At 42.4% G+C, this 27,957-nt stretch overlaps 2 protein-coding genes and 1 long non-coding RNA gene across 4 annotated transcripts; 1 reads left to right on the top strand and 2 right to left on the bottom strand.

Annotated features, from left to right (window-relative positions):
* The first annotated feature begins 67 nt into the window (after window positions 1-67).
* Window positions 68-7,804, top strand: marchf2 (membrane-associated ring finger (C3HC4) 2). 2 transcript variants are annotated; one of them, XM_030049280.1, is made up of 5 exons: window positions 68-217; window positions 1,453-1,755; window positions 2,565-2,760; window positions 3,159-3,368; window positions 3,608-7,804. In XM_030049280.1, the coding sequence occupies exons 2-5, from the start codon at window positions 1,574-1,576 to the stop codon at window positions 3,764-3,766; spliced, it is 747 nt and encodes a 248-aa protein (XP_029905140.1). In that variant the 5' UTR covers window positions 68-217; window positions 1,453-1,573; the 3' UTR covers window positions 3,767-7,804. The 2 variants fall into 2 exon arrangements, with proteins under 2 accessions (XP_029905140.1, XP_029905139.1); XM_030049279.1 differs by having other exon boundaries at window positions 2,565-2,769.
* LOC115357674 (uncharacterized) lies at window positions 7,465-27,558 on the bottom strand. Its single transcript, XR_003928132.1, has 3 exons — window positions 27,547-27,558; window positions 18,307-18,314; window positions 7,465-7,534 (listed from the first exon to the last, which is right to left on the bottom strand). It is a non-coding gene; the product is annotated as an uncharacterized LOC115357674 (long non-coding RNA).
* Window positions 9,553-13,982, bottom strand: LOC115357673 (ras-related protein Rab-11B). Its single transcript, XM_030049281.1, has 5 exons — window positions 13,825-13,982; window positions 11,172-11,367; window positions 10,878-11,071; window positions 10,648-10,728; window positions 9,553-10,313 (listed from the first exon to the last, which is right to left on the bottom strand). The coding sequence occupies exons 1-5, from the start codon at window positions 13,862-13,864 to the stop codon at window positions 10,168-10,170; spliced, it is 657 nt and encodes a 218-aa protein (XP_029905141.1). The 5' UTR covers window positions 13,865-13,982; the 3' UTR covers window positions 9,553-10,167.
* Window positions 27,559-27,957: the final 399 nt, after the last annotated feature.

The following is a 27,957-nucleotide window of genomic DNA, read 5'->3' as shown; positions in this document are numbered from 1 at the left end:
GTGTGTATTTTTGCAGCCCTGTGATTGAGTCCGGGCGAAGCGGAAACCTCGCCTGTTTGTTGTCAGCTGGGAGCAACTAATGTGTTGGCAGCTAGCGGAAAAGGCTGGACAGTGCAGCGACAGCGAGTGTTACTGACTTACACTTGTTGTTTTCACCCATGTTTTTCATCCACATAGATACAACAACCACTACAATGAAAGGGGACAGAAACACGAGGTGAGTGGAGCACGGTTTTGAGCCAGTTTTCAGCAGAGCAGCCGCTCGGCTAGCAGGCTAGCTGCAGACAGACAGCTAGCCTGCTAGCTAACAACACAGCTGGGAGAAGTAATGGCACGTATCGACTGCGAGTATTTGCTGGACGTAGATCATATATTATCTGGTTATTAGAAAGAACCTGAGAGTCGTAAGTGGTGTTGTGAAAATGATACGTTTTAGTTGTTGTACGACGCCACACAGTTTCACTTTGAATCCTGTAGCGTCTGTGCTGTGGTGTGTAACATGTTACACTCACACAAACACACCTCTGTCCACTCCAGACTATAGTCTGAATCAAAGCCCTAACAGCTGGCTGCGGTGTTAATGAAGCTGACAGTGGTGTAGGTCTGTCCTTCAGCCCGTGTTTTCCCTTATTTTGACGATTCAATACTCCACCACACTGATGTACACACGCTGTTTATAGTATTACACACTTAAATGAATTTACTCTGGTGGTTATCATCGTGGTTGAATGTGGTCAGCTGTACACTGAATTAAAAACAAAGCAGTATCGTTAACACCCTGCCCTTAAAGACACTGGAGCACCTACACGCCTACTGTTTGTTTCATTTAGTCACTTTAATCCGAACCACAGCCTCAGCAAAATGAAAACACTTTGACAATATCAGTTTTCCATAGATTATTTGTTTTGTTGTGATTTATTTATTGCACGGAGTGGGATAAAACAAAGGAACGGCCGTGGCACTCTCAGCTGTGTGTGTGTGTGTGTGTGTGTGTGTGTGTGTGTGTGTGTGTGTGTGTGTGTGTGTGTGTGTGTGTGTGTGTGTTTTATCTTGATGGAGGGTTATCTGAGGGGAGCCAGACATTTATCAGCCTGTTGTGCTCTGCTGCACATCACTGTGACTGCCGCTGACGGTCAGACCTGCTTTTAGGATGGATGAGTACAGCTGCTTGGGGCAAATTGGCACACCACCAAATAAAGCGCTTTCTTGTAAATGATAAAATTTCCCTAGCAGATACTATTAGATATTATCACAGGACATTAAATGTATGCTGGGTTAACTGGGTCACTTATTTATTTAGTATAAATTCTTTCATGACCTAATGCTAAGTCTAACTTTTCATTTTTACAAAATTACCCTCTGTGACAGATCTTTTATTTTAGGGGAAGTGTGTCAGTAATTTGCATAGCTTCTCTGTCTCTTAGACCGTTTCTCTTTCCTTTTCTTCACTAGTTGGGCTTAACCATTCCAACCTGTGGGAGAGCAGAGTTTATGCTTTCTGCTCCCCCATTCTTCCCTCACCTCTGACCCTTCACCCCCGTGGACCCCCGGTCAGCCTCTGGACAGCATAACCATGACAACAGGGGAGTGCTGTCACCTGCCCGGTTCGCTGTGTGATTGTGCCGGCAACACGGCCCTGTCCAAAAGTGTGGAGGAGGCGGGCAGTGATGGGTGCCAGGCCCAGTATGTCACCCAGGTCACAGCCAAAGATGGGCGGCTGCTGTCCACTGTCCTCAAACCCCTGGGCACACAGAGGTAAGGCTCACACTGAGATTCATCTGACAGGAATTTCAGGGGTTTTACAAAACTCTGAAAAGAATGGAAAATATTGCTAATGTCACAAAAAATGTCTGGGAAGGTGCTCAACAGATTATTGTTCAGTTTGAATGTACAGGTCACATGTTGAAGGCCTTATTCGTGTTGCTATCAAAGGCTTCCCACAGGCTTTGAAATTCCTTGAAAGTTTGAAAATCATATAAGATGTTGGAAGTACATGAAAAATCAACAGATGGCTGTTCAGTACTTGCTTTTATTGATTGAAATATATCACCCAAATTTGTTACTATGCCAGTATGCTGTGGTACTCTGGGCCTATCCTTCCTTGCATCAACACTTCACATTCAGAGGAAAGCCCTCGATGGAGAGTCATGTTGACAAAGCAGCAGTCATAAAATGAATAATCTCACCATGACTTCTTGACTCAGTGTGGTCATAAAAACAATTTTGAACTTGGACTTGGACTTGTTTAAAAATCCTTGAAAAGTCCTTGAATTTAATGTCCAAATTAGAGCAGGAACTTATATTACATTGGATTATTCTGTACAACACGAAATTGGGGTGTGGAAAAAAATACATCATACATACATACATACATACACATACATGTGTGTGTGTGTGTGTGTGTGTATATATATATATATATATATAGCAGTAGCTACTCCTATGACATTCCTGCAATTATGTAATATATTGGAAAAGTGACGTATACTTCAGAATGAATAACTGGGGCCAGTACAGTGCCATTTGCCTAAAAAGCGGTTACTCATTCTGTGTGTTTGTCTCAGTGATGGCCCGATCTGCCGTATTTGCCATGAAGGAGGCTATGGCGAGGGCCTGCTGTCGCCGTGCGACTGCACCGGCACCTTGGGCACGGTGCACAAGAGCTGCTTGGAGAAGTGGCTGTCGTCCTCCAACACCAGCTACTGTGAACTCTGTCACACTGAGTTCACTATCGAGCGCCGGCCCAGGCCTCTCACAGAGGTAACAAAGGTCAATGCCCTTTGCCTTGTCTGCATGTTTCTTTTTGCTTACCTTTTAGTCTGCTTGTGTGTGTGTGTGTGTGCGTGCGTGCGTGCGTGCGTGCGTGCGTGCGTGCGTTAGTGACAAAGTGGGTGTTTCATGTACGAGTATATGAGAGTAAGGGCAGGATTTTGTTGTCTTTCTGCCTGCTTGCTTATTCTTGGAGGAGAACCTCACTTAAAAATCCCAGCAGTGTTTTCTTTTTATTATTCTGATTGACTTCAGGGTCTGTTGCTGTCTCTTTCCCACATTTTTCTACCTCTCTCTTGTTTTTATGCCTTTGTCTCTGTACTCCCCTCTTTCTCCTTATATATTCTCATTCTTCTCTGTTTTTCTGGCATCCTCTTCCTTCTCCACAGTGGTTGCGGGATCCTGGCCCTCGCAATGAGAAGAGGACACTGTTCTGTGACATGGTGTGTTTCCTGTTCATCACACCCCTAGCAGCCATTTCAGGCTGGCTGTGCTTAAGGGGGGCTCAGGACCATCTTCAGCTGAACAGCCGACTGAAGGCTGTGGGCCTCATAGCCCTCACCATCGCCCTCTTCACTATCTATGTCCTTTGGACCCTGGTAAAAACATAAATAAATATTACATATACACTAAATAAAGCTATGGCATGACAAAACCACCATCCTTTTCAGCTGAATGCATTTATTTAGAGGAATTATGATCCAGTGTTTCTACATTGTCTGCTACTTTGCTGTACGTCTTCAGAAACATTGTTTTTGCCAGTCAACTGGTCTCAAATGTGTTTGTATGTAATTCATCCTTCTCTCCTCCTCTCATCTCCCCTGGTTTTTGTCCACAGGTGTCTTTCCGCTACCACTGTCAGCTGTACTCTGAATGGAGAAGAACAAATCAGAAAGTACGTCTGCTCATTCCTGACGCCAAGGGGGCTCACTCTACCCAGCATTCCTTGCTATCCACCAAACTGATGAAGAAGTCAGCAGATGAGAGCATAGTATGAGCTCAGGAGGGGACGGTGAAGGTATCGCTAAAGTGTGGGGGCTGATTCTTGATTCATCACGCCTGCCAGCTAGACTTCAAAGAAACGCTTGTGTTTCTTTCTTTCTTTCTTTTTTGTTCTTATCCCATCAGCACTTATTTTTTCTACATCCTGTCTTTTATTATGTCTCCAGCAGTGGCAGCCTGTGGTTGCAGAAATGAGCAAATACAAATGGAGTTTGTCTAGCCTCTTACCAGGGCATTTGCCAAGTTTATGCAAAAGCGGAGATGGGTGGAACAGCACACGGCAATGTCCAGAGGCATGGGAACAGTCTCATCATTATGGCAGTGATGATGATGATGGTGATGATGATAGTTAAAAAGATGACCAAACTGAAGTGTGTAGTGGACTGTGAAATCTTCTCATGATCGTTCTGCTTTGCTTTAAATACCACTTGTGTTGCTGGTGGTCCACAGTGGACTGCCAGGTGTAGCAGGTTCATTCATTTGCTGCAGCAGCCCAGATGTATAAAATGCAAAATTCAAGTCAGTTCTTGGGTCGTCCCACATTAACGTGTGAGGGAAAAATGAGAAGCTCAGAGCTGTCGTCTCAGTTTCTCCAGCCAGCTGACAGTATGCGGTCTGAGATAAAGACCTTTCATTTTTAACAGAAGTCTATTGGACTTCTATTGTTTTTCTGCCTCTGTTTTTCCATCTCTCATCCAAGAAGGGATGATGATGTGACATTTGTAAAGCCAGAGATTGTGCAATAAAACACTGTGGACACTGTGGTCCTCACAGTATGTGATGAGACCTCAACCAACACGCACAGTTTTTGAATGCATGCACTGTTAAAATTTCTTAGGAACGGACATTTCTTTTTTTCTTTTCTTACTTTTTTTATTGAGTGTATTGTAAAAGCCTTTTTTTCTAACCAATGAAGAACGGACAGACATAGTATTCCCACTGAAGTAAAGCATAACAGTGTCCTCATAGAGGTTCCTATGTTATCAGCACTTAAGCAGATCTGTGAATACATAACATACTGTAGATCAAAAGTAAGAACCGTCAGAAATGGCCTTTCCACAAGCCCGAAGATGTTCAGTTTAGTGACCGATGCAGTGCACTAAAACCATATTTCTAAAGGCAAAATGAAGTACATAATCATAGCAGGATGTTTTTTTCCATCATGACATGAGACCTGTGTGTGTGTGTGTGTGTGTGTGTGTGTGTGTGTGTGTGTGTGTGTGTGTGTGTGTGTGTGTGTGTGTGTGTGTGTGTGTGTGTGTGTGTGGTTTGGTTTTAGCAGTCCCATTAAGAATTTGGGCATACAGAGAATTCATATAATTCTGAGTTCATATTTTGTAGTAGCAGTTGCACCTGTTTTGATACATACTTTACCTTTATTTTAAAGGCCCCATGGCATGAAAAACGCAATTTCCTTCATTTTTGCGTGATAGGGAAGGTCTTGGGGCCACATAAATACTGTCCCATGCATTAAACCTGTGATAAATGGAGAAGTGCACACGGCCCGCTTTTTGAAACTCGCCCTGTAAAACAAGCGGATTGCATTTCGTTACTTCATGATGTCATGAAGACCGTGACTCCGCCCACAGCCCGCCTCCGCTCCCCAGGCAACAAGCTCACACACAAATGTTCGTTACAATTAAAAACGCCAGACTTTGAACCATCGGTGTTTGCGAAATTTTTAAGTAGGCAGTGTTGAAGACAGAGTAGCTTTGTGTCTTATTGAGTGGATAGTGACTAAGACTGTCGTTATGTCAATGGAGTTTTCACATTCATTTTTGCAAAAACACGTTACCTTTTTACCAGACATTGTTATTTTGATTAGCGTTACTCCGTACTGTGACATTTGCTTGTTAACGTTACAACATGTTTGACAAACATAACTTACCATTCTGAAACATCCTGTAATAAATGGATTTGAGGTGGTTCGGTGTTTCCTGCCGTCTGTGGCTCGAGATGAGAGTCGGGCTCAAACATGTACGGTCGTACAACAGCACGCTCAGCGGTAGCCATGACAATCTTATAGATCTATATAAGATGATAATTCCTGTTTACCGGTTAGCACTGTTTAGCAGCGCAGGTTTCAGTTACTTGCCTGCGATTAGCCCAACCATATGCCACTCAGAAAACAGTCAGCCAATCAGTGGAGATGCTGATTCTCTCTTCTGATTGGCTAAACGAACCGTGCTGCCAGAGCTCCAGGAGAAAGGAAAGAGAAAGGAGCTGTAACACTATATTAGCGGTCCACAGGTAACCACAAATACTTCTTGCAGGGATATCAGCAGTTAAAATAAAACCCTGGAAAAGTGTACAGCATGGAGCCTTTAATATCTGTATTCTTCATGTAAAATAAAAAAACAACTCATCAAGGCCAGCTCTGATTCCACTACACTGCTTTTACTGTGTAAGGAATTGTCAAGTATTGTTTTTATAGATAGAAACAAGTTGATTTTAGAATATGGCAGTGTTGGTGTTGGGTGCCGTTGCCAATCACGTTATGAACTTACCCCACCAATAGTGATTTTCATTGTGGACACATTATGCAAATGCCAAAGCTCCACCGAGGCCAAAACACACTAACCATTTTAGTTCTTGGGTGAAAAACATGACTAGTTGGATTGGGTTTCTCTGTAGTTATTGGACAGATGGCACCTCTCATGGGTGACCATGCTCTGGATTCTCACAGTCTGGTCTTGGTTTGTTCTCCTGATGTGCTGTTCGTTGTAGGTTTCTGCTTAGTGTCAAAGTTTAGGCCTGGGTCCACCGCTCATCGGCATTCAATACTGAATCAGTGCAAACAGAAATATTAAGCAGGAAACTCATACCTGTGGTGTACAGAGGCCAAAAGTTGGGATTTTATGCACAATCTAATGAATGATTTTTATTCATATTTTATTTTACAGCAATCATGCTCGAACGTTATTTTACCTATTTTTATATCGTTATGCCCAACTCTTTACCTAAATCTGTGTGTAGTGGCCAGCATAGCTTTGCAAACTCAACAGTAGGAGCTCCTAGCCACAAAGTGGGAGATGTGTTGGTCAGAAAATTACTTGTATCTTAAATAAATGTGTTTTCCTAGTGGGAAGAAATGGGATATTGATTAGCAGACAAATGAGAGCAGTTCAGTGACCAGTTTGGCGAACCGGCTGATAGGTGTCAACACAAATAATTTTTTCTCTCCTTCTGCAAAGTGTTGATTTCACTCTAAATGAATCCTGTGGTGTAAAAATGATTTGACATGGCTAGACAAGATAAAACCTGTGCAATAGTATTAATATGCAAGCTAAGTATGATGAAATTGGTCGTTATCTTTTCTGTCAGCAGTGTGGCTGCTTTGGGCCATCATGAACATTATTGGTCAGTCAGAGGAACAGATTTTACATTTCAGTAGTCCTGCTCAGTGGTAGGAAATTAACACCAGCCATAGATAATGGTAAATATTTTCAGGTGACCGACCATAATTTGTACATTTGAATTCTTGGATCCACTGGATCAAACATTTTCTGGATTTCCCCCTCCCTCACAAACTGTAAGCTAGATGGGCACATTTAGCTCCTCGTGGGTTGTCCCACATGCTTCTGTCACTAATTGTTTGTTCTGAGATGAGTTTTAAAAGAACAAGAATCACAGGATGACTAGACTGCAGTATTGAGATGCACCCAGAGGGCTTGTCTGCATTGCAAGCTTAATGAGTCATTTTGCCAACCATGTGTTTACTGTTTGTTGTAAGCTAGGCTTTACCCCCTTGAAGTGCTGAGATCTGTGGGATGCTGCACTCAACGAGTGTACCCCGTCGGTGTGCAGTTAGTTAATTATTTCTAACAGTAAACCTTACGCAAAACAGAATTTGTAAGATAATATAGGAGATTGATTGTTTAGCAAGGACTATGGACAGGTGTTCAGACTCGGGCAGGCAAAGAGAGCTCTTCTTCTAAGTAGGAAGTCTGTAAAAGTTGCTTGCAAAATATGCAACACTGCTCTGACCTGCTTTCAGTGTTACTCGAGCTGTTGAAAACAGTCCTCTAATCTCCAAAGAAGCATTAAATCTTGTATTTAAGGCATCATGGCACTTTGACCATAATGTAGTAGGAATAGTTTCTTTCTATAGCTTCTACAGTTCAAATCCAGAAAGGGATGACATGGAGTTGTTTTTGTGTTGGAACATATATAGACCTGTTTTTGTTGTTTTTTTTTTTTTTCAATCTTTGAATTTTACCACTCTTTTGAAGGAAAATATGTTATTGTATATCATTTGTAAATTATGTTTGCAATTCCTCATTATTCACATTTTAAATACAATGTTTATGTTGTGCAGTGGAAAAAAGAAAGATGTTTTCACCAAAGTACTAGTACCCGCAAATCTGCCAAGAACTGTTTGCAAAGCAAATAAAAAAAAAAAATGAGGATAAAATGTGAACATTATTTGGGTCATTTATTTTCTTGCTTAAATACCTGTAACTTGACGATAATGGCTATCTTTGTCCTTTCTCTGATCTGATGCTGTATTTTTCATGTGAGACCACTGCAGATGGGCCTACTTTGTGGTTAAAAAAAAAAAATAATAAAATAAATAAATAAATATATATATATATATATATATATATATATATATATATATATATATATATATATATATATATATATAATATATATATATATATATATATATATATATATATATATATATATTTTGCCAATGTGAATCTTCTCTGTTAGATTGAGGGAGCTCTGATATGTATATCATCCAAGAACTGGGACATGATTAGGACTAGGAGCTTGGAGAATGAGGTATCACTGTCATAAGTCTTTGTTTTTGACCGTGGCTCTACACACCCATTAGAGAAATGCTGGAATAAACAAATGAGGTAAGGCAGGCTGGGAGGGGCACATTTGGAATCAAAATCCTGCCAACAGCTTGCCACTGACGGGTGGGCAGAGTCAGGGGATCTCCTCAGCCCAGCCACAGCCCTGGCAAACATAAGAGGCTTACTTACAGTAAACACAAGATTTCTGTATGTTGCATCAGCAAAGGTCACAGCTGGGTCAGCTCTGATGGGACGGGTCTTTGCCACCCAGCATGGGGGTAAACAGCTGACATCCTCCAGGTAACAATATAAAAACCTGGTGCTGGGGCCTTTAAAAAAAAACAAAAACAAAAAACTAGTAAAGTAGCTGTCAAAGGTTCCTTTGTTTATCCTCCTTTATACATTTAAAGGGAATGCTTGATTTTCAAAGGCCAGTCCTATTGCACAAAACCCATTCCATGTTGAGAATTTAGCAAATTTTAACTGTTACTTTTGGAAGGATTGTCGAGTGGTTTAAACTGTTAAACAAAAAATGGTTATTGACAGGGCCTTTATTTCAGACATAATGATGAAAGAATAATCCCAAAACAGTAGTGAAATTAAACAATAGGATGGTAAGCACAGTAAATAATTGTTACCATGGCTATTACCAAGTGCTATCACTAGTCTGCTGCTGGTTTCCCAGACACCAGCTCTGCAATAAAGATAAGAGAAAACCTGATACGTGATCATAAATTGAAGAATCTGTTCAAAAATGTGCCATCCAACTCATTACACCTCCTCCAGGAACAAACATGAAACACTTTTATATGACTGTAACATTCATTAGGTTAATATCGTGACACTTCAAATTGTCAAACTTGTGCGTAGGCTTCGTTTTGGGACCTCCTTCCAGACAGACCTTCCAAGAACGCCGGCTTCCAGCAGAGCCCTGCAACACCTCCCCACCAGGAACATACCAACTAAATACTACTTTTGTTAAGGAGTTTATTGTAAATTTTTTACAGTGCTTATATTGAAAGTAAAACAATGACAACTTAAGCCAAATATATTTTAATAAATACACAATGACGGTGTGATTTTGGCATGATAACTTAACTGTTGCAAAAACAAAGCAAGAGGAACCACTCTTTCAAATGCATTAATACTGCTTCACCAGTAGGCGCTGAACTTACTGTATTTACACAGCACCATCTAGTGGTAACAGTTGAAATGTTCAACAACCCCCCCGTGCATGACAGCATCTCAGTAGAGTTCAATTTCAGTTTCACAGGCTTCAGTCAGACAGCAACAATTGCCTTGTTCCTACACTGCAGGAACCTTCACATTGACTCCATTAATAACTTGACTGACCAAGAGACATAAAGGCTTTTTAAAGTTTCTTTCATGGCAGAAGAGAAGAGCACAAGTGAGTTCAATAGTAAAAGTACTGTACAAGAAAGAACAAATGAGAGGAAAAGAGGAGTGAGGTGAGCACTGGCCCATGAACAGAGGCTATAGGAACAGAAAGCGTGTGGATGTCATGAGGGGAGACATGATGTCAGGGTGGATGAGGAGGAGCAGCGGGAGGTCACAGCATTGTGGAGTGTCACAGGCTTTGGCAGCACTGGAGTTTGTTGCCTTTTTGGCCATCGGTGGTCGGGGGGACGCTGATGTCCACTACGTTGTTGCCTGGAGACTCGTCATGTGCAGATCTGTCTGCTATCTGCTTCTGTGATACGATGCGGTAGATTTCTATGGGAGAAATGGTAACAGCAGATATATTTCATCTATGGAGAAGTTTCTTGATTTGCATTCCCATGAAACTGACTAACCTGACACACTCTAATGCAGCTAAATCGGTTAATTAAATGCTTTTGAACTTTTTGGAGATTCATACTAAGAAAATTATCTGCCAGAAATAGCTATTCCTTGGTTTAAGCCACCAGCCGTTTATTTCAATCCAAATAATCAAATCCATTTACAAATAGATTTGATTATTGTTAGTATTTTGAGTGCTGAAACTATCTTAATTGAAGGTGGATAGGATGCTACAGATATAGTAGTGTACTTGTTTTGCTCTTCTTACCTGTTAAAATGTTCTTGAAGGCCTCTTCTACATTTGTTGAGTCCAGCGCCGATGTCTCAATGAATGACAGTGTGTTTTTTTCTGAGGCAGGGAGAGAGGTAAGATACATTTCACAGACTATATGGCTAGTTTGGTAGATGAAAAATTGACAAACTTATCTTAAATTGAATTCTCAAATTTTCACTTCATGGTGAAGTGTTTCCCCCCTGTGGCAGCAGACGGTGGAGTACCTGCAAAGGCTCGAGCCTCGTCAGTGGGCACGGCTCTGAGGTGGCGGAGGTCGCTCTTGTTGCCAACCAGCATGATGACGATGTTGTTGTCGGCGTGGTCCCTCAGCTCCTTCAGCCAGCGCTCCACGTTCTCGTACGTCAGGTGCTTGGCAATGTCATAAACTAGGAGAGCCCCAACCGCGCCCCGGTAATACCTGGTGACAGCAGAGCCATCATCATCCCCTGTCTCCATCCAACACAATAATGACATGAACACACACTGCCTGACACGCTAACACAAAATAACAAGCTCACGCTGAGGTGATGGCTCTGTAGCGCTCCTGTCCAGCCGTGTCCCAGATCTGAGCCTTTATCGTCTTGCCATCCACCTGGATGCTGCGGGTGGCGAACTCCACCCCGATGGTGCTCTTGCTCTCCAGGTTGAACTCATTCCTTGTGAAACGGGACAGCAGGTTACTCTTCCCCACTCCGGAGTCTCCTATTAGTACAACTAGAGCCAAAACAAAGAGTGAATTTTCAGCTTTTATTCAGACAATGGCACTGAAAAGATCAGTTCCCTTTTTTTTTAACCCAGCAAGTTTGTTTACCTAGTAAACTACTGTGGGTAAAACTAACAAATGGACACTTTTCATGCTTGACTACACTGAGTTCCCTGTTTCTGAAAATGAAACATTACCCCAGTGAAGTGCACTGAAGCTCAGAGAGAAGATGCAGCACAGAGCAAAGTTCCTCAGTAGTGATATGAATTGATGAAGTTGTGGTTTGTGCTATTCTAAACTATGCCAGATAACACTTTAATGACATCTGTGTTAAAACAAACTGCTCTGTATCCTCCACAAAGTCTTTGTTACTGAGCATTTTGAAATTATTTTGTGATAAAGTGTTGTAACTTCACTTTTTGTTGCACTAGTTTTCCTCCTCTTCATCTAGTCTACTTCTACTTGTGTTAGTGATTTCTGATCATTTCAGCTGCAGGGCATACAGCACATATGGGTGGTGAGACCCATACTGATAGTTGAGTGACATTTTACTACAGAGAAACAGAAAGTCGTCCTACACAAAATGCAACATGTCTTGAGGCTGCATTGCATGGTGGACTATTTTATGTATTAAGTAAATTAGCTTTTACACTCCATTGTAGCTACTGTACTGTCAACAATTATACATTTGGCGAGTTATCTATGGGAATATGAATGATACACCAAACAACAAGTGGGAGCAAAACACAAAATACACTATCAAGAGCTGTTTTTGACAGTGTGTATGTTTATTTTGCCACTATCCACTACGGTAAGCCAAGTGCATTTAAACACAGATCACTAAATGATCCCTGAGAACACAGCAGTCATCATTTTAGTATTTTTTCTGTCAAAGTGAAGCAGTGGACTTGTCTGGATTGCTGCTTTCTGCCTGTAAAGAGAGCTCTCTCCGTCGTTGCCCCACTGGGAGTCATGCAGCAGGAAGCTGCCAACAACCTGCTCACTGGGAAATCTGACTCAACAGTTTCTCAAGGCCTCCTTTCCTGTCCTGCTACTTACAGTCATTAGTATCTCCAAAGTCTGGCACTCAGTCTCTTTCATATTGCATACACTGTCACATCAGCTTTACTCTGTACAATTATTCAATCTGTCTCTGACTTGGACATTTAAGGTTGTTATGATTTGCTGGATGGATGTGATGCAGCTTTCTGATAACTTTACTGTCAAATCCTCAAGTATTAAAACACTGTGTCCTTTGGGAGTTCAGTCGAGGATCTGGCATATCATGACATTTGAAATGGTGGTGGAAAAGATTTCTTTCCTGTCATGTACTAGTGGTTTACGTGTGGGTGAAGACTCAGTAGTGAATCGATTTGTTTTGAATCATTACCAAGCAAGCATCGTCTTTAGTTTTCCACTCCATATTAGTGATAGGTATCTGATGGTTACTTAGCTCTACAAGCTACAGGCTGTGAGGTTAACAGAAAAAATGGAGAACACATGTTAGAGACCTAACACATCCAAAAGTACTTCAGCAAAAAGCTTCTGGTGGTGGCAGTGGTGTGCTGTAAATACTGTGGTTCCTTACTGATAACAGGCTGACATTTGATCAGAGTATCACTGCAGTGTAGATGACAGGTCAGCAACTTTGTCTCTGGAAGATGAACTCACTGAAGGTGTGGAGGGCTCGTGACTTTTTATGACTCAGGTAGTGGTCAAATCAGCTGTCATCTTTGGTACAAGTGTTTCACAGGGAAATGTCCCCTCTGACAACAAAACTAAACCGCAGGATACAATGTGGATCTTTGATGTCACAGCTACCTGATATCTTTAAGCAGACTGAGCAAATCTCAGAAAACAAAAAGGACAAATCCAACAGAGGTGGGATTCTAACTTCCTGTGCTGTTAGGTTAGTGTATGCTCATGAGCTAGGCAAGAGTTAGTGCAGTTTCATTTAACCTGTGTCTTGTGTGTCATCGATGCTCTTAGTCCATGACACAGTAGTTTACTCTCGATTATGCCCATCACTCCAAAGGGATTTTCCAACATAACTAAAGTGAATTAAAGGGAGTCTCTCCACGCGTGTTTAACTTGCATTACTAACAAACCGTCATAACGTTACACTGGCGCTATGCCTTACAATCAGGATAGCTGGGTTTGAGCTGCTTAAATTACCACGTCAAAACAAAATTCCTTAGTAAACCCTGGCTCAAACAAATTAGAAACAGAACTTATCCAAAGGAAATGGCGGTGTTGTTTTAACGAAGTCCACACTCGATAGCACGGGCGCTAGCTGGGAGTTTAGCAGCCGACGGCTAACGTTAGCTGCCAACGCCAGCTGACAGAGCTAGCCCGCTGCTAGCACGGCGGCTAATGTTAACGGACCTAACGTTAGCAAGATAAACCAGCTAGCTAGTTAACAAACGCAGCCGTGCAGTCTAACAATGATTTTTTTTCTCCCCGCTTACCTTTGAACAAGAAATCGTACTCATCGTCCCTGTTTCCCATGGCTTCAGACAATCTCCCGTGTGAGATTGCGGTGGAGATACAAAGGTCCCTGTCCTGCCCCGACCAGGCTGTTGCGCCAACAACACAAGACAATGCGCTGGGCTGTCAGCGACCGCAGGAGGGGAGGCATCCCGGCTCCGCAGAGGGGAGGAGCCCCGGGAGGAGAGGGCCCAGGGGACACTCCGGTACAGGGCAGAGGGTCTCCACTGGGGTCCGGCACCCCCAGGAGATAATATTTCTAGAAGTTTGCCCAAAGAGAGACAGACAGATATAGATGTATAGATGAATGTGTGTGTGTGTGTGTGTGTGTGTGTGTGTGTGTGTGTGTGTGTGTGTGTGTGTGTGCGCACCCACACCACCCATTCCAATGATGCCACAGTCATTCATTCACAGTCAAGTCTAGAAGGTGCAGCAGGGACCTACTAAGCCATACATGTGGAGGTGAATATGATGGATATTGTCCATTCAGTGGTGTGATGACGTTTGGATCGGGTGCAGCATCAGGGCCCTGCTGGAGGAGGCTGAGCGGCTGTGATCCTGATCTGATCCTTCCACTTTCTTTTTTTATTTCCGTGTTTTAGGATTTTCAAGCTTATGCCACTGCTGCACGTACTGTAAATCACTCAAGGCAAGAACACCAGCAAGCAGCTGTAATAGAACTGTGACTAAGTTATCCTCTTCATGTCTCTGTGTTTTGTGTTTTCCATGAATGTATGCCTACATATGCAAGTTGTGTACCTGTGCCAGTACACATCACATGGTGCTCTGCTCCATCCAGTGATGGAATATGTTCCTGGATGATTTTGGAAACTAAAATCTAAACTAAAAAAGAAAACGAATTAGGTGTACTACTTAAGACAATATCAAGACTTTAGATGAATAGAAAAATATATAAAACATTTTAATAGCCTACAAAGTCATGCAAAACTGATTTTTGATGATAAAAGGTTGTGGTGCGGGTGAGGTGTCAGGGTGGGGGCCCGCTGAAATGTACTTTAACAGGGCCAAAATTCCTAGGAATGGCCCTGGCTCAACCTGAACACCTTTATGAAAATTTCATCTGCTTGTATGGGTCACTGTTCAAGAAAGGATAAATGCCTAAAAAAATTTTGCAAAGATTTTTACATATATACATATGATTTATCATGCGTTTTTGTTCTTTGTTTTCCCCATGTATGTCCTTTATTTATACGTACAGAGGCAGCTGAGTGTTTATTTACCAGTGTTGCGGCTGTAATTTGAGGACACTAGAGCCGCATGGACATCCATTCCCTTGGTGAAGGCCAGACCTTCATGTTAGTTGGTGTTGTCCACAGCTTGTATGTCTGGTGTCAAACAGTGTAAATCAAAAGTGTCTTGTTCTTATCAGTATAATTATGATATTAGATGCTGTGGCACAGTGCTTTGTGGAACTGTAGTTTTAATTATTTGAGAAAAGTGCAGAGAAAGATACTGTGCACTAACTTAAAATCCCTGGCACAAAACATCAAGCCTGTAGCAAAAAATCTTCCTGATCCTGATTTGAAGTTTGAATCCCATTTCCAAAATGTTACTAAAAATGCTTTTTACCACCAAGTATTTCTGAAGTGCAAATGTTTCTCTCTCAGACAGATTCTGACAGACTTACACATGCTTTTATCACCAGCAGGCTTGATTACTACAATGCTCTATTTTCTGGTCTACCTGAGAAAGCTATGAATAAGCTACAGGCCAGTCAGAATGCAGCAGCACGAGTACTGACCAAGACCAGAATGATAGCACACCTGTCCTAAAGCCTCTGCACTGGTTACCTGTCAGTTTTAGAAGAGATTTGAAAATACTTTCATTGCTGTTCAAATCACCCAATGGACTAGCACCTGAATACTTGTCAGACATGCTTCTAAAGTAAGCTCCCTCTAGATCATTCAGGTCCTCTGGCGCTGGCCTTTTAAAGGCCAAGTATTGGTTCACCTGAGTGTTGGCTTAATTCTACCTCATAAACAGGTTATTATTATTTTCATATATCCTTACAGTAAAGTCTGTAAAAAATGTTATTTCAATAGACTACACATACCAAGTAAACATTTAAATTATTTGGGTTATACTGGCCTATTAAAATTAATATCCAAGATTTGGTAATGCAAATCATATATGCAGTAAACAACAAACTTTAAACAATGCTGGAATTAAAAAATACATATATTTATTTTTCAAAAGGCCATAGGAAATTTATATTAAGTCAGAAAACGCTGAAAAATATCATTATTATTATTCTAATTTTAATTTACCTTTAGTCAAAGACGCATCAAATAACTTTTAAAGGTCGGATTAGACACACTGCTGATGCTGCTGCTTGCTGTTCGTTACACCTGCAGTGTAAGACATCATCAAGTTCTACTCCTCAAAGGGATTCAGTAACAAGGAAATCCTGGTGATTTTAGGGTTCACTGTGTTTCACTATGTTTCCTTTTTTACTTTTTGTAGCGTCCTATTGGATCTGGTAAACACTTCTAGTGGGTCATACGAGATAACTGAGAGGGTTTTTTTATGGATCTATACAATGTTTCTTTTTTTTTCTTTTTCTTGTTCTTTTTTTTTTTTTAAGGAAAATCCTGCTTATTCTGCCTTTAACCATTTCAAAATAGGATGAAAACTCATACCTTAACCCTAAATTATTGTTAAACTAGGCCCAAACCAGCCCAAACCTTAACCTTTACCCTTTTAAGGTAGATTTTTAGACTAACCATAATGTGACCCTAACCTCAACCGAACTCAGATCTTTATAATTGTCAAACTAAACCGAGACCAATTGAAACCCTAACTATAGCCATTTCAAAACTGGATTGAAATAACACAGTCTCAACTTAATCTGACCATAACCTTAACCAAGGTAGGGTTTTATAATCCACACAGAACCCTCACCACAGGCCCTATCTTCCTACTGACAATACATGTAGCTTATCTGACAGGACATAGGAGTCTGATTTGTTGCAACGCAAAAAGACTAAGATGATGAGGTGATTCTCAAGTCTGACAGCTCCTGCCACCCAGTCCCGGGCATCAGAGGTTGCCACATGGTTTCACGTTCACTCAGTACCAGTCTACTGGTACAGTGTGTGTGTGTGTGTGCGAAGACACACACACACACACACACACACACACACACACACACACACACTTAAACAATTGATTGGCGGCCGTGAGCTGCCACTCAATCAGGCTGGAACCAAATACCTGGTCCTTCCTCCAGCTCCCATGATGGGCAGGTGTCCCACAAAGGCTTCATCTGAGAGAGAGAGCTCACTCACTGCGATGCAGTGAGTGTGCAAGTTTGTTGGGTCAGTGTGAATCAATTCTTTAAGTGTGTGTGTGCATGCGTGCTTTCTTGAGTGCATGTGTGGAAGACAGGTGAACAGTGGTTGAAAAAGCACTAGAAAGGAGTAACTCCATAGGAGTTTTCTTTTAAGACAATTTTTTTTGGCATTTCTGCTTTATTTGACAGTCACAGTGGAGATAGAGGGAATGACATGCAGCAAAGGACCTGAGGTTGGATTTGAACCCCGGTCACTGTGATCGGGACTAAGCCCTGGCACATGGTGTGCACGCTTTACCGGTGAGCCACCAGGGTGCCCCCAACTCTATCTTTTCAAGAGACAAAAGAATTACAGAGTTGTTAAGGAGGCATAATATTACAAGACCAAACATCAGAATTTCTGAAATGTATGTAAAGAAAAAACTCGATAATTCAGTGATTATTAAGTCAGAAAACTCAGAAAAATATTTGACTTGACTTTTAAAGGTTGGATCAGACACACACTGCTGATGCTGCTGCTTGCATTACGCCTGCAGTTGAAGACCTCATCAAGTTCTACAGGCACTGTAGATTTAACACTATATGAAACATGCAGGTCAGGAGCAGACACATTATGGCTCTGTGGGCGCGTAATGGGGCAGGCTGGAAAAACCCCCAGACAAAACCGACCACTCTCTTCAGGCTCCCCAGATACCATCGGTTTAGAAATAACCACAGGAGAGGGAGGCACATCAGCCCACACATCACTGCCAGTCAAGTTCTTGCCCAAAATCACAACCACATCATCGAGCGGCAAGGCAGGGCGCAAAGCGACAGAAACAACACCCAGTACCAGCTCACAATCCAACACAATATAATGAGGTGGCATTGGAAGCAAGCCCAACTCCAGGGTTGCCAGATCTGTGAGACAAAAGCAGCCAAACAGCAACTCAAAACCAGCCCAAAACCCGCCCAACCAGGTATAAAAACGGCCCAAAAATCAGCCCAATACCAGAACTCAAAATATGCCCATAAAAATCCATATATGTTACTTTTAAAGTCCAACAGCATTGCTATAATTGCAAAATGCACTATAATATCTACAAAATAACATCATAAACATTAAAGGCAATTTCCCAGGCAAAGGCAATTGAAAATCATTTCAGCTCACCTGTTAAACTGCTGGTTGTCTCCAACATAAAAAAGAACGGGAAAAAACTCCATGAACTTGAACTATTTACAGCGTTGTCCAGTTTCTTTTTAGACATGTTGAGATCCCCCGCCCTGGTCCCTGTCATACAGAACTGTATTGAACAAGGCCAGCATCTCTCTGGTGGGCTCAAACTCGTGGCATCAAATTTCATTAGTCATTCAAAATATAAATCTTTATTCATAGGCATTATTCATCATCTGTATGCCACACGTCTGCCCAAGCCCAACCCGCGGACAAAATTTGTTACCCGCGGCAACACTTAAAATGTAGCCCAATTTGGCGGAAAAAACGCGGACTTGGCAACCCTGCCCAACTCCATACCCTACACCAGCGCAAAATCCCCTGTTTCTGTAGCAGGTGAAAAAGGTTGCAGCTACCGACCAGAGACACAAATGCATCCGTGATGACTGGTTCACAACCAGAACAGGCACTAATGTCAACATATACCGGCCTCCATTTCAAAACAGTAGAGCATGGAACAGTGAATGACGCAGGGGACACTGATCCCTCCAGTGACCCTCCATGTGGCAGTAATTACACACTTTACCCTTAGGTCACCTAGTAAATGCAGGCTTACGCGATGGACCAGGCCCAGGCGTCGGCACTTGCCAGTCCTTCTTCAGCACACCTCGCTCAAACAAACAAGCTAAAATCTCATCTTTAATCTCACCTTTGCGTTTCACACTAATGCCATAATGGTCAGCTACCTGTACTGACTGCTCAGTTCTTTTCAGTATACTGAATCATTTCAATCAGTTCATAAAAAAGATTCTTTCAAAAGATTAATTCCCTGAACTTTTAGAAGCCTGACCAGTATTTTTTAAAACCTTTATATCTTGCATTAAAAGTGTAATGGAACGCTATGCAGTGTATGGTATTTTAGATAATAGGCCCGTTTCCACCAAAATGTTCCTGGTAGTATTTGGGGGGCAGGAGCTGCTACAGGAACGTCCTCTCACTCGGCCCTCTAACCTGCCGTGTCTCCACTGAGAGGGCCGAGTAGGAGGAAGCTTCCAGTAAAGTTACCAGGAGGTTGCACGACCATGACCGGGGCATCAAAATGCGTGTTGTTAAAAAAGCCTGTTGTTAGTGTTAGCTAACATCCGCTAAAACTAACGTTAGCGCACCTAAAAATGCCGGCTAAAAAGTGTGTTGTTAGCGTTAGCTAACGTCCGCTAAAGCTAACGTTAGCACCCCTAAAAATACCGGCTAAAAGTGTGTTGTTAACATTAGCTAGCACGTTAGCGTTAGCTTGGTAGTGTTGGCCGTGTTGCTAGGGACGCCTGCTTTCTATCACATTGTGCCGTGAGTAAACCCAGGAGTTTTTCGGGGCTGCTCAGAGTCCCTACCCCAAGGCAGGGCCGTTTTTTACAGTTACCCCTGTAAAGGTTCCTGAACTCTCTCCTTCGGGATAGTTCCGGCGGTGGAGACACGCGACAACGGCCACGGCCCCGTAAAATTACCCCGAAGTTCCGGTGTTCTGTTGATTTCTGCTACTTGTCGAGAAATGCTGCCTTGCATTTCTGCGCGTGCGCAAAGCCGATGCATAGAGTAGCGGTAGCATTATTTGATACGCTGTTACTGTACTATCGAAATATGCTACCCCTGAAATATTGATTATAAACAGTATAGTAAAACAGTATGTCTAAATATGCTGCCATTCATCCTACAGTGTTAGTGAGGTGATCAGTAGTCTTCTATGAATGCATAAAGTAGCGGTAGCCAGTGGTGTAGTCTACGTGATACACAGGTATACGGCGTATACCCACTAGAAAAGGTCCCGCATTTCCGTATAACCACTTAAAAATGTGCAAAGATACGTATCAGTATGTTTTTTTTGACATAATGTTCACTTTCCCGTTCATAAAGTCGCCTTCTCTGTGTTACGAAGCGGCTCTTTTTGACCATATTTCGGGGGACACTACAGCTGGAGCTAACGTTAACGTTTCAGAGGGAGCCTGTGTGTGTGTGTGTGTGTGTGTGTGTGTGTGTGTGTGTGTGTGTGTGTGTGTGTTTGTACCTAGACACACGAGACAAGATAACTTTGCCCACTTAATGCCGATATCAATAGATTAACCTGTCGGTTTATGCGGTGGTAGCAAATTTCGACAAAGCAGCAAGCTGTATACATATTTTCTGTTTTGTCCAATGTTTGATCAAATGTCAGCAAAATATTTTAAATTTAACCTGCTCCGGTGTCTTGCCAACTTTGGTGGCACTTAGCGAGAAGGCGGTGTTGTAGCGTGGTGTGACACAACAACTTCAAATATCAATGGACAGCAATGGTGTGTTGAGCTCAGTGACTGAGAGAGCCAGTCATTGTACATAGATAGACACAGGTACTTGTAGGTGTGTGTATGTGCATATAATATTTACACTTATTCATATAGGTGAATTTATGCATATAGCTGATTGAGGCATTGTTAAACCTTATAAAATAGGAAACCTTCAAATTCAAAGTCTCCTGAAGTTCACATTAAGTTGAAGACTGCTTATTGTGCTTGAACCCTGAAACAGCAGCTGTATATTGACCTCAGTGACTCAGTGACAGTCATTGCACATAGATAGACACAGGTACAGGTACTATAGGTATATGTGAGTGTGTGTGTGTGTGTGTGTGTGTGTGTGTGTGTGTGTGTATGTGTGTGTGTGTGTGCATATAATATTATATAATATATTACATACATGTGATATCTCTAGTTTTTATGTGGCATTTTAAACTTTTGCAGGACACAAAACAGATCTTAAAAAGATAAAATGACTAAAAAAAAAGATTTTTGTTTAGTTTTGTTGGTGTATTGTTGATTTTTTTAATTGATTTTTTTTTATGCATGGGGGTGGGGGGTGGGGGGGTGGATGGCCTGGGGTTAGGAGTTGATCTAACTCTCAGGTGCTATCTGTTTGTTTCTGAACATCTTGGAGAAGAAGGAGTGCTTCTTTTTGGTCAGCTGGCTCCTGGTGGAGTAGGTGTGCACGTCCTCATCTGGCTGCTGCTTGCTGATGCAGCACAGACTTCGAAGGAACTTACCAATTCTTGACATCACAGAAGGCCTTTTCCTGTAGGACCTAGAGGCCTGATCTGTAGAAACACTGTGGTTCTCAAGTGGAATTTCCTGCATCTCATCACAAGAACTCATCCCCTCCCCTTTGACATCTTCAGTCTCAGTAGGCAGGGGTGGGCTGTTTTGAGTTGTTTCATCATCAACAGGACCGGCAGTCAGGTGATGAACTAGGCTCTGGGATGGGTTGTGAGAGACGACCTGTCGAAGGAGACGTTTTACCATCTCTTCAACAAACGTGTACATGATGTCTTTAGAGTAGTCTCGGGCCTTCCCTGGGACATCCATCCCTGTGGTTTCTAGCAAAGCAGAGTCAGAAAATGCTCCTCTGGCCATAATGAACATCTGCTGAGTCTGGTAGTTCTGTTCCTCAATCACAGAGCAGATTCTGTCAGTGAGCCTGCGTGAACACTGAGTTACTCCAGTTGACAGGAGCGTTTGAGGTTTCTGTGTTGAGGAAGTCTGGGTGGCTGGGATGTCCTGGGTGGTGTCCTTGGTGAAGGTCTCCGCCATGATGGTGTCTGCTATTTGGGACATTGTTTTTTGTACCGACGTAACGGAGGACCACGATGAAGTGCATAACTCATCCATATCCGTGCAGTAATCTCTGATTTGACTGAAATTCTGCTTAGACATGGCACAGGACAGAGGACTCTCATGTCGAGATGCAGGTAGAAAAATCTCTGAAATATCTCTCTCTGCCTGTTCTGTTTCCAGCCCCATGGTAGATGTGTCTGCTGTCTCTGATTCGGAAGCTAAAGATAACTCACAGGTCGATGGTAACGATTTCTCTTCCTGTTTTCCATTTATTCTTTCATGGAGCAATTCCAAGGTGTCAACAGCAGATGCTATTTGCCCCATGGAAGCTGTGTCCTCTATCTCTGAGATTGAAGCCAAATATGACTCCAAAGATGGTGAAAATGATTTCTCTTCCTGTTTTCTGTTCATTCTTTCACTGAGCAATATCAAGGAGTCAACAGCAGATGCTATTCGCCCCATGGAAGCTGTGTCCTCTATCTCTGAGTTTGGAGCCAAATATGTCTCCAAAGTCGGTGAAAATGATTTCTCTCTCTGTTTTCTGTTCATTCTTTCACTGAGCAATACCAAGGAGTCAACAGCAGATGCTATTCGCCCCATGGAAGCTGTGTCCTCTATCTCTGAGTTTGGAGCCAAATATGTCTCCAAAGTCGGTGAAAATGATTTCTCTTTCTGTTTTCTGTTCATTCTTTCACTGAGCAATACCAAGGAGTCAACAGCAGATGCTATTGTTCTGCTCGAAGCTGTGTCCTTGTTTTTTGACCTTGTTTTTTGTCCAACCATATTTTTAATTGACTTCAGAACCTGTGCCAGTAAATCTTTGCAGGTCTGACGGCAAGTAACCATAAAAGTTGGACTGTGACTTTTGTCCATGAAGTCTGCCATTTCTTGGTCATCATGATATTTGTTGTCTATGCAGAGAGCAGAGTCTGTGGCTGGCTTCACATTGAAAGCAGAGTGACTGGTGCCCTCCATCCTGAGGTTGTCATAATAAGATGAATAAAGTAAGTCAACATCTGGGCTCTCCACAGGTGTTAAAGATGATGAATGTGAGAAACTGTGCTGATGAAAAAGTGTCTGACTAGGATTGTTGTGAGGCAGCTCCATCCTCACAGGGTCATCTTTGCCAGTGTTTAAACCCTTTGAGGGTTTGGCATGATGACACATAGTTAACAATTTGTGTATCCCAGCAGTCTTCATTGCAGCAAACTTGCTTTTCAGGAAGGAGATCATGGTGGTGGTAACTCCATCCAGCATCTGCTCAGCTATTTGAAGGGTTAAAGGGTTGCTGTTGGGATCTATGACATGGGTAGGGTCATTGTCTAGAGAGGACTGGATGGCCATGGAAAGGGTGGAGTTCACCTGTCTCACAACCTCTCCCACCATGACCTCTGCAAATTCATTAGCTGCCATTTCATCAGCGCTGTCTTCGCCAACTACATGGCAGAGAGCCTGGCTAAAGTAGCTTTCCAAGCTTTTTTGGATTTTTTCTTCTGTGATGCCAAAGGACTCTTTGAGAGGCTCTGAGGACATCTGGCTAACTTCTTCACCTGACACTTCTGTGGTGCTGGTGCTTAGTGAGCAGTTGGTGCCTGTTGGGGTGAGGTGGCTCTGTGACCTTCCAAGCTGCTCTATGGCAGGGATGAAAGCTTCAGTCATTGCCTTGGAAACAAACTTAGTCAGGTCCCCACTTGTTGCAATCAGCTGCTGCTTGACTTGGTCATAGTCGCCGACACATATTTCTCTCCATTGCTGTTTGGTCAGACTATCTATTAAATGCAATATTATGGGATGAAGGGAGGCCTGACTAAGCTCAAAATGTCCTTTTCTGCAGATGATGGCTGCTGTTTGGCTCACCTCCTGGGGGGTTTCAGGAGGGGATTCAGAAGGGGGTTTGGGAGGGGGTTCAGAGGGGGGTTTGGGAGGGGGTTCAGAGGAGGGTTTGGGAGGGGGTTCAGAAGGGGGTTCAGAAGGGGGTTCAGAAGGGGGTTTGGGAGGGGGTTCAGAAGGGGGTTCAGAAGGGGATTCAGAGGGGGGTTTGGGAGGGGGTTCAGAAGGGGGTTTGGGAGGGGGTTCAGAGGGGGGTTTGGGAGGCTTCTCCCGTTTGGGGGCTTTTGAGATTAAACTCCCACCCATGGCTCAAGTTGTAGAGTTAGGGTCAGGGGTCAGGCTGATGCTACTGGATTTTATAACCTTGCATTCATCATTGTTGGTGACATCACCATCTCGATGATGACGATGACGATGACATCATAAATGATGATGATGTCATCACCCAGCCTAGAGAGGATGATGTAACAGTTCACTCTATACTTCCCACCAATCAGTTCTCAGTATTCAAAACTCTCATTTCTGATTGGCTGCTTCAATTTCTTCAGTTTCAGCAGGCGGTCTGCACCATTAGTGATGGGCCAAACACTTCTTTTCAGTATACTGAAACATTTCAATCAGTTCATTAAAAAGATTCTTTCAAAAGATTAATTCCCTGAACCTTTAAAAGCCTGACCAGTATTTTTAAAACCTTTATATCTTGTATTAAAAGTGTCTATTTATTTATTTGTAATGGAACGCTATGCACTGTATGGTATTTTAGATAATGTCTTGCCTTGTAATATAATGTAATTGTACTATGTTTACCTGCTTTCTGTTTCATCCAATGTCTGATCAAATGTCAGCAAAATATTTGATGGTACACCTGACAACAGAAGACTGTTGTGTAATTTTTCTGGAAATTTATCACCGACATTTTTATTATCATGAATATTTTGAGTTTAACCTGCTCCGATGACTTGCCAACTTTGGTGGTACTTGGCGAGTAGGCAGCACTGTAGTGACCCAACAACCTCAAATATCAGTGGAAAGCAACTGTGTGTTGAGCTCAGTGACTCAGTGGCAGTCATTGTACATAGATAGACACCGGTACTTATATATAGGTACTTATTAGTGCTGGGCGATATGACCAAAAATTCATATCACGGTATAAATTGCATCCCTCACGGTAACGGTATATATCGCGGTATAAATGTTGCAGTGTAAAACTTATCATGGAAGTGTTTCTAAATGGGTTTTTTAGACCCTTTGCAAGGCTAAAAAAAAAAAAAGCAAAGATATCATTTTTTGAGCATTTATTGTCCAAAGAACAAGAGAGGTACAGATTTAGAAGTACAAAAATTCTCACAAAAATAAAGTGAATTTTGTGAACAGTTCTCTTGTGCAAAAAGTGTCACAGAACATTTGGTTTAATATTTAAAATTAGCTGCAAACATAAACACTGAACTTTGGTTCCTCTAGTCCAAAGTGCAAAATTTTGGACTAGAGGACTTTGGGGGGTTATGACGGATCTTTTGTAGCACAGAGGAGGTATGTTGCTCAAACACTCGGTATGTAGTATTAGAGGCCACTCACACTGGCAAGTTTGATCCGCGCCCAAGCACGATTGCCCTTAAAATCCGGATTCTTTGACCAGTGTGATCGCTCCGTATCGTGCTTGAATACAGTACACTTCCCCCGCTCTGGCACGGTTGGAAGGGGTGTGCTTCTGCACGGTACGGGCGCGTACATGAGCACATGCACGGTCACGCACGCAGTGCGCGGATGTAAATCATGCAACTTTCCTCCTGCCTCTGCAAAACTGTTTAATGTGCACAGCGCGATTACCGGCGAATGGCCGCGTTGCGCAATCAATAATCAACCATGTTGTCTGTGTCATTGTCCGTTGTGCTGCTGCAACCGCTTATAAACAAAAGTCGGTTTATAATGAAAGTACAGCAGTCTGTGTGCGGAGATCCGGCAGACCTGGTGCTGGCCGGCACCGCGTCGGCACCGGGCGGCACTGGCCGCGGCACCGCGCGGTGTGCGGCCACCCGGTCTGCCGGATCTGCCGGATCTGCCAGGTGCCGCTCCGGCTGTCAGTTGGACCTTTCTGAAGAAGGAGGAAGTTACCTCCGAAACTGTCAAGGTAAATAAACATCCCATGTCTGATTAAAAGGACCAAAAACGTTTTTTAGTTAAAAGGAAGACATGATGTATTTGAACTACATTTATTTATAATGACGTCGGGCCATGCCTGTTGTTGTCGTATTTCAACGTGATGACGTGCACACCGGGGGCAATCGTGCTTGGGCGCGTTTGGGAAAAAGGTAATGTGAGTGCAGGCCAGCCGGGGACTGGGGAGGGGGGGATTTTGGCTTTAGCACGATACGGGCTCAAACTTGCCAATGTGAGTGGGCCCTTAGTTTATGTTTATGAGTTGTAGAACATAATAAATTATCTTGAAGGAGTAGATGTTTACCAGTAAGCTTGACTCCAATAATTTAACAATATGTTAAATTATTATTTGTTTTAAAAATGCAAATTACTTATCAAACAGACCTAACAATTCAACTACCAATGAATGAGCAGGAGTATGCCTGTGATAACACAGATTGAATATGAAAAATAAGCCGAAGTGATACCTCTTCTCTAAATAGACAAGCTAAGCCAGTGTGCTGCTGTTAGCCAGTGAAACTACAGCAGAGTGGCACCTCTTCACTTTGTTACACAATCTATCAGTGCGCTGCTGCAGCCTGGAAAGTTTCTCTGCCTTTTGGCTCGTGCGGTGCCGGTGCAGTTGTTATTATGTCAAATTCCGACTTAAAAATAGATTCCGTTTTATTTGGCTAATTCCGCGATTCCGTCTGCAATTCCGTGATCGATAAATTGAGGATACCATGGTAGAGCACAAATCTCTACTGTGGCTCTATTTATATCGTTTCTACCGTCATACCGTATATACCGCGCAGCACTAGTACTTACCGGTATATATGGTAATCTGAAAGAAAGGTATACTTACCTATATTTTCTTTTAGTTTTGGGAGCAGAGTCTCCCTAAACTACACGGGAGTCGCTGCATGTTTCTCCCTTCAATAGTCTCGATTGATGACGTAGCGTAACAAGCCTCTGTGACGTCACAAAGACCAATGCCAGCAAGCAGACCTTGTTGTGGAATGAGCTCTGGGCGGAGATTAGCACAGGGAACATTTCAGAGTTTGGAAAATGAGACCTCCATAACCTTACAGCTGCTCTTACAAAACCGTTAAGAGAATTTAAATAAGATTTCTCTAAAACTCTTCAGAATATTCCTTTGATATTTCACGAAAGCCTTCAAATGATAATAACTTACTTTATGGTATTTTCATTAGTAGTCATTACGAGCCGTTTTATTTCTATTTTCTCCGGTAGGATTATAACGTTTTGACCGGGGCAGACTGGGGCAAAAAAATCGGCCCGGGCATTTTGGACCAGACCGGCCCACCACCACGCTGTGTCTCTCCTCCTCTCTCTCGCTGTGTCTCTCCTCATCACTCTCGCTATGTCTCTCCTCTCTTGCGCAGACACTCTCCTCTCCCTCACTGATACATTTCTCTCTCTTGCCGAGTCTCTCTTCTCTCTCACTAACACTCTCTTCTCCTGGGGATGCTTTCTCAACCTAGCTCAACAACACATTAACAGAGACTGTGGGGTTATGTGGAATTCTTTTTTTTTTTTTTTTTTTTTTTTTTTTTTACATAAACGTGCAGTCAGCTCCAGAATTGCACCATTGAATTATCTGATAAACAGAAACACAGCTACATTGGCATGACACTAGCAATGAACAAAATGATGATGTCATTTTAAATTTTGTTTTAATGTCACATTTAAAAAAATTTATTTTCTTATAGCTAACATTCTCCTAGGCCACCTAGGTTACATAAAAACTACCCAAAACATTTTTTCTGGCCTAATAAGTAGCTTTGCCTTGGCCTACTAGGCAAGGCAAACAATTAATAGCACAAAATCAGAATGCTGACTCACTTTTCATTTCGGTGAATGGTGGCTTACTGCCTATTTACAAATACCCCAAGAATTATTGGACTCTCTTGTAAAGAGGCATACAGTTGCATTTGGCACAGGCAACAGACAAAATTATATAGCCTAATTTTAAAAAGTGTTTTTCTTTCATTTTTGTACATTGTACCAAACCAGGGGTAGCCTA

This window comes from Myripristis murdjan, chromosome 4 (genome assembly GCF_902150065.1).
Source record: "Myripristis murdjan chromosome 4, fMyrMur1.1, whole genome shotgun sequence".
In the NCBI taxonomy this organism is placed as follows: Eukaryota; Metazoa; Chordata; class Actinopteri; order Holocentriformes; family Holocentridae; genus Myripristis; species Myripristis murdjan.
The sequence above is the reverse complement of the archived record's forward strand: the minus strand, read 5'-3'. Positions and strand labels throughout refer to the sequence as shown.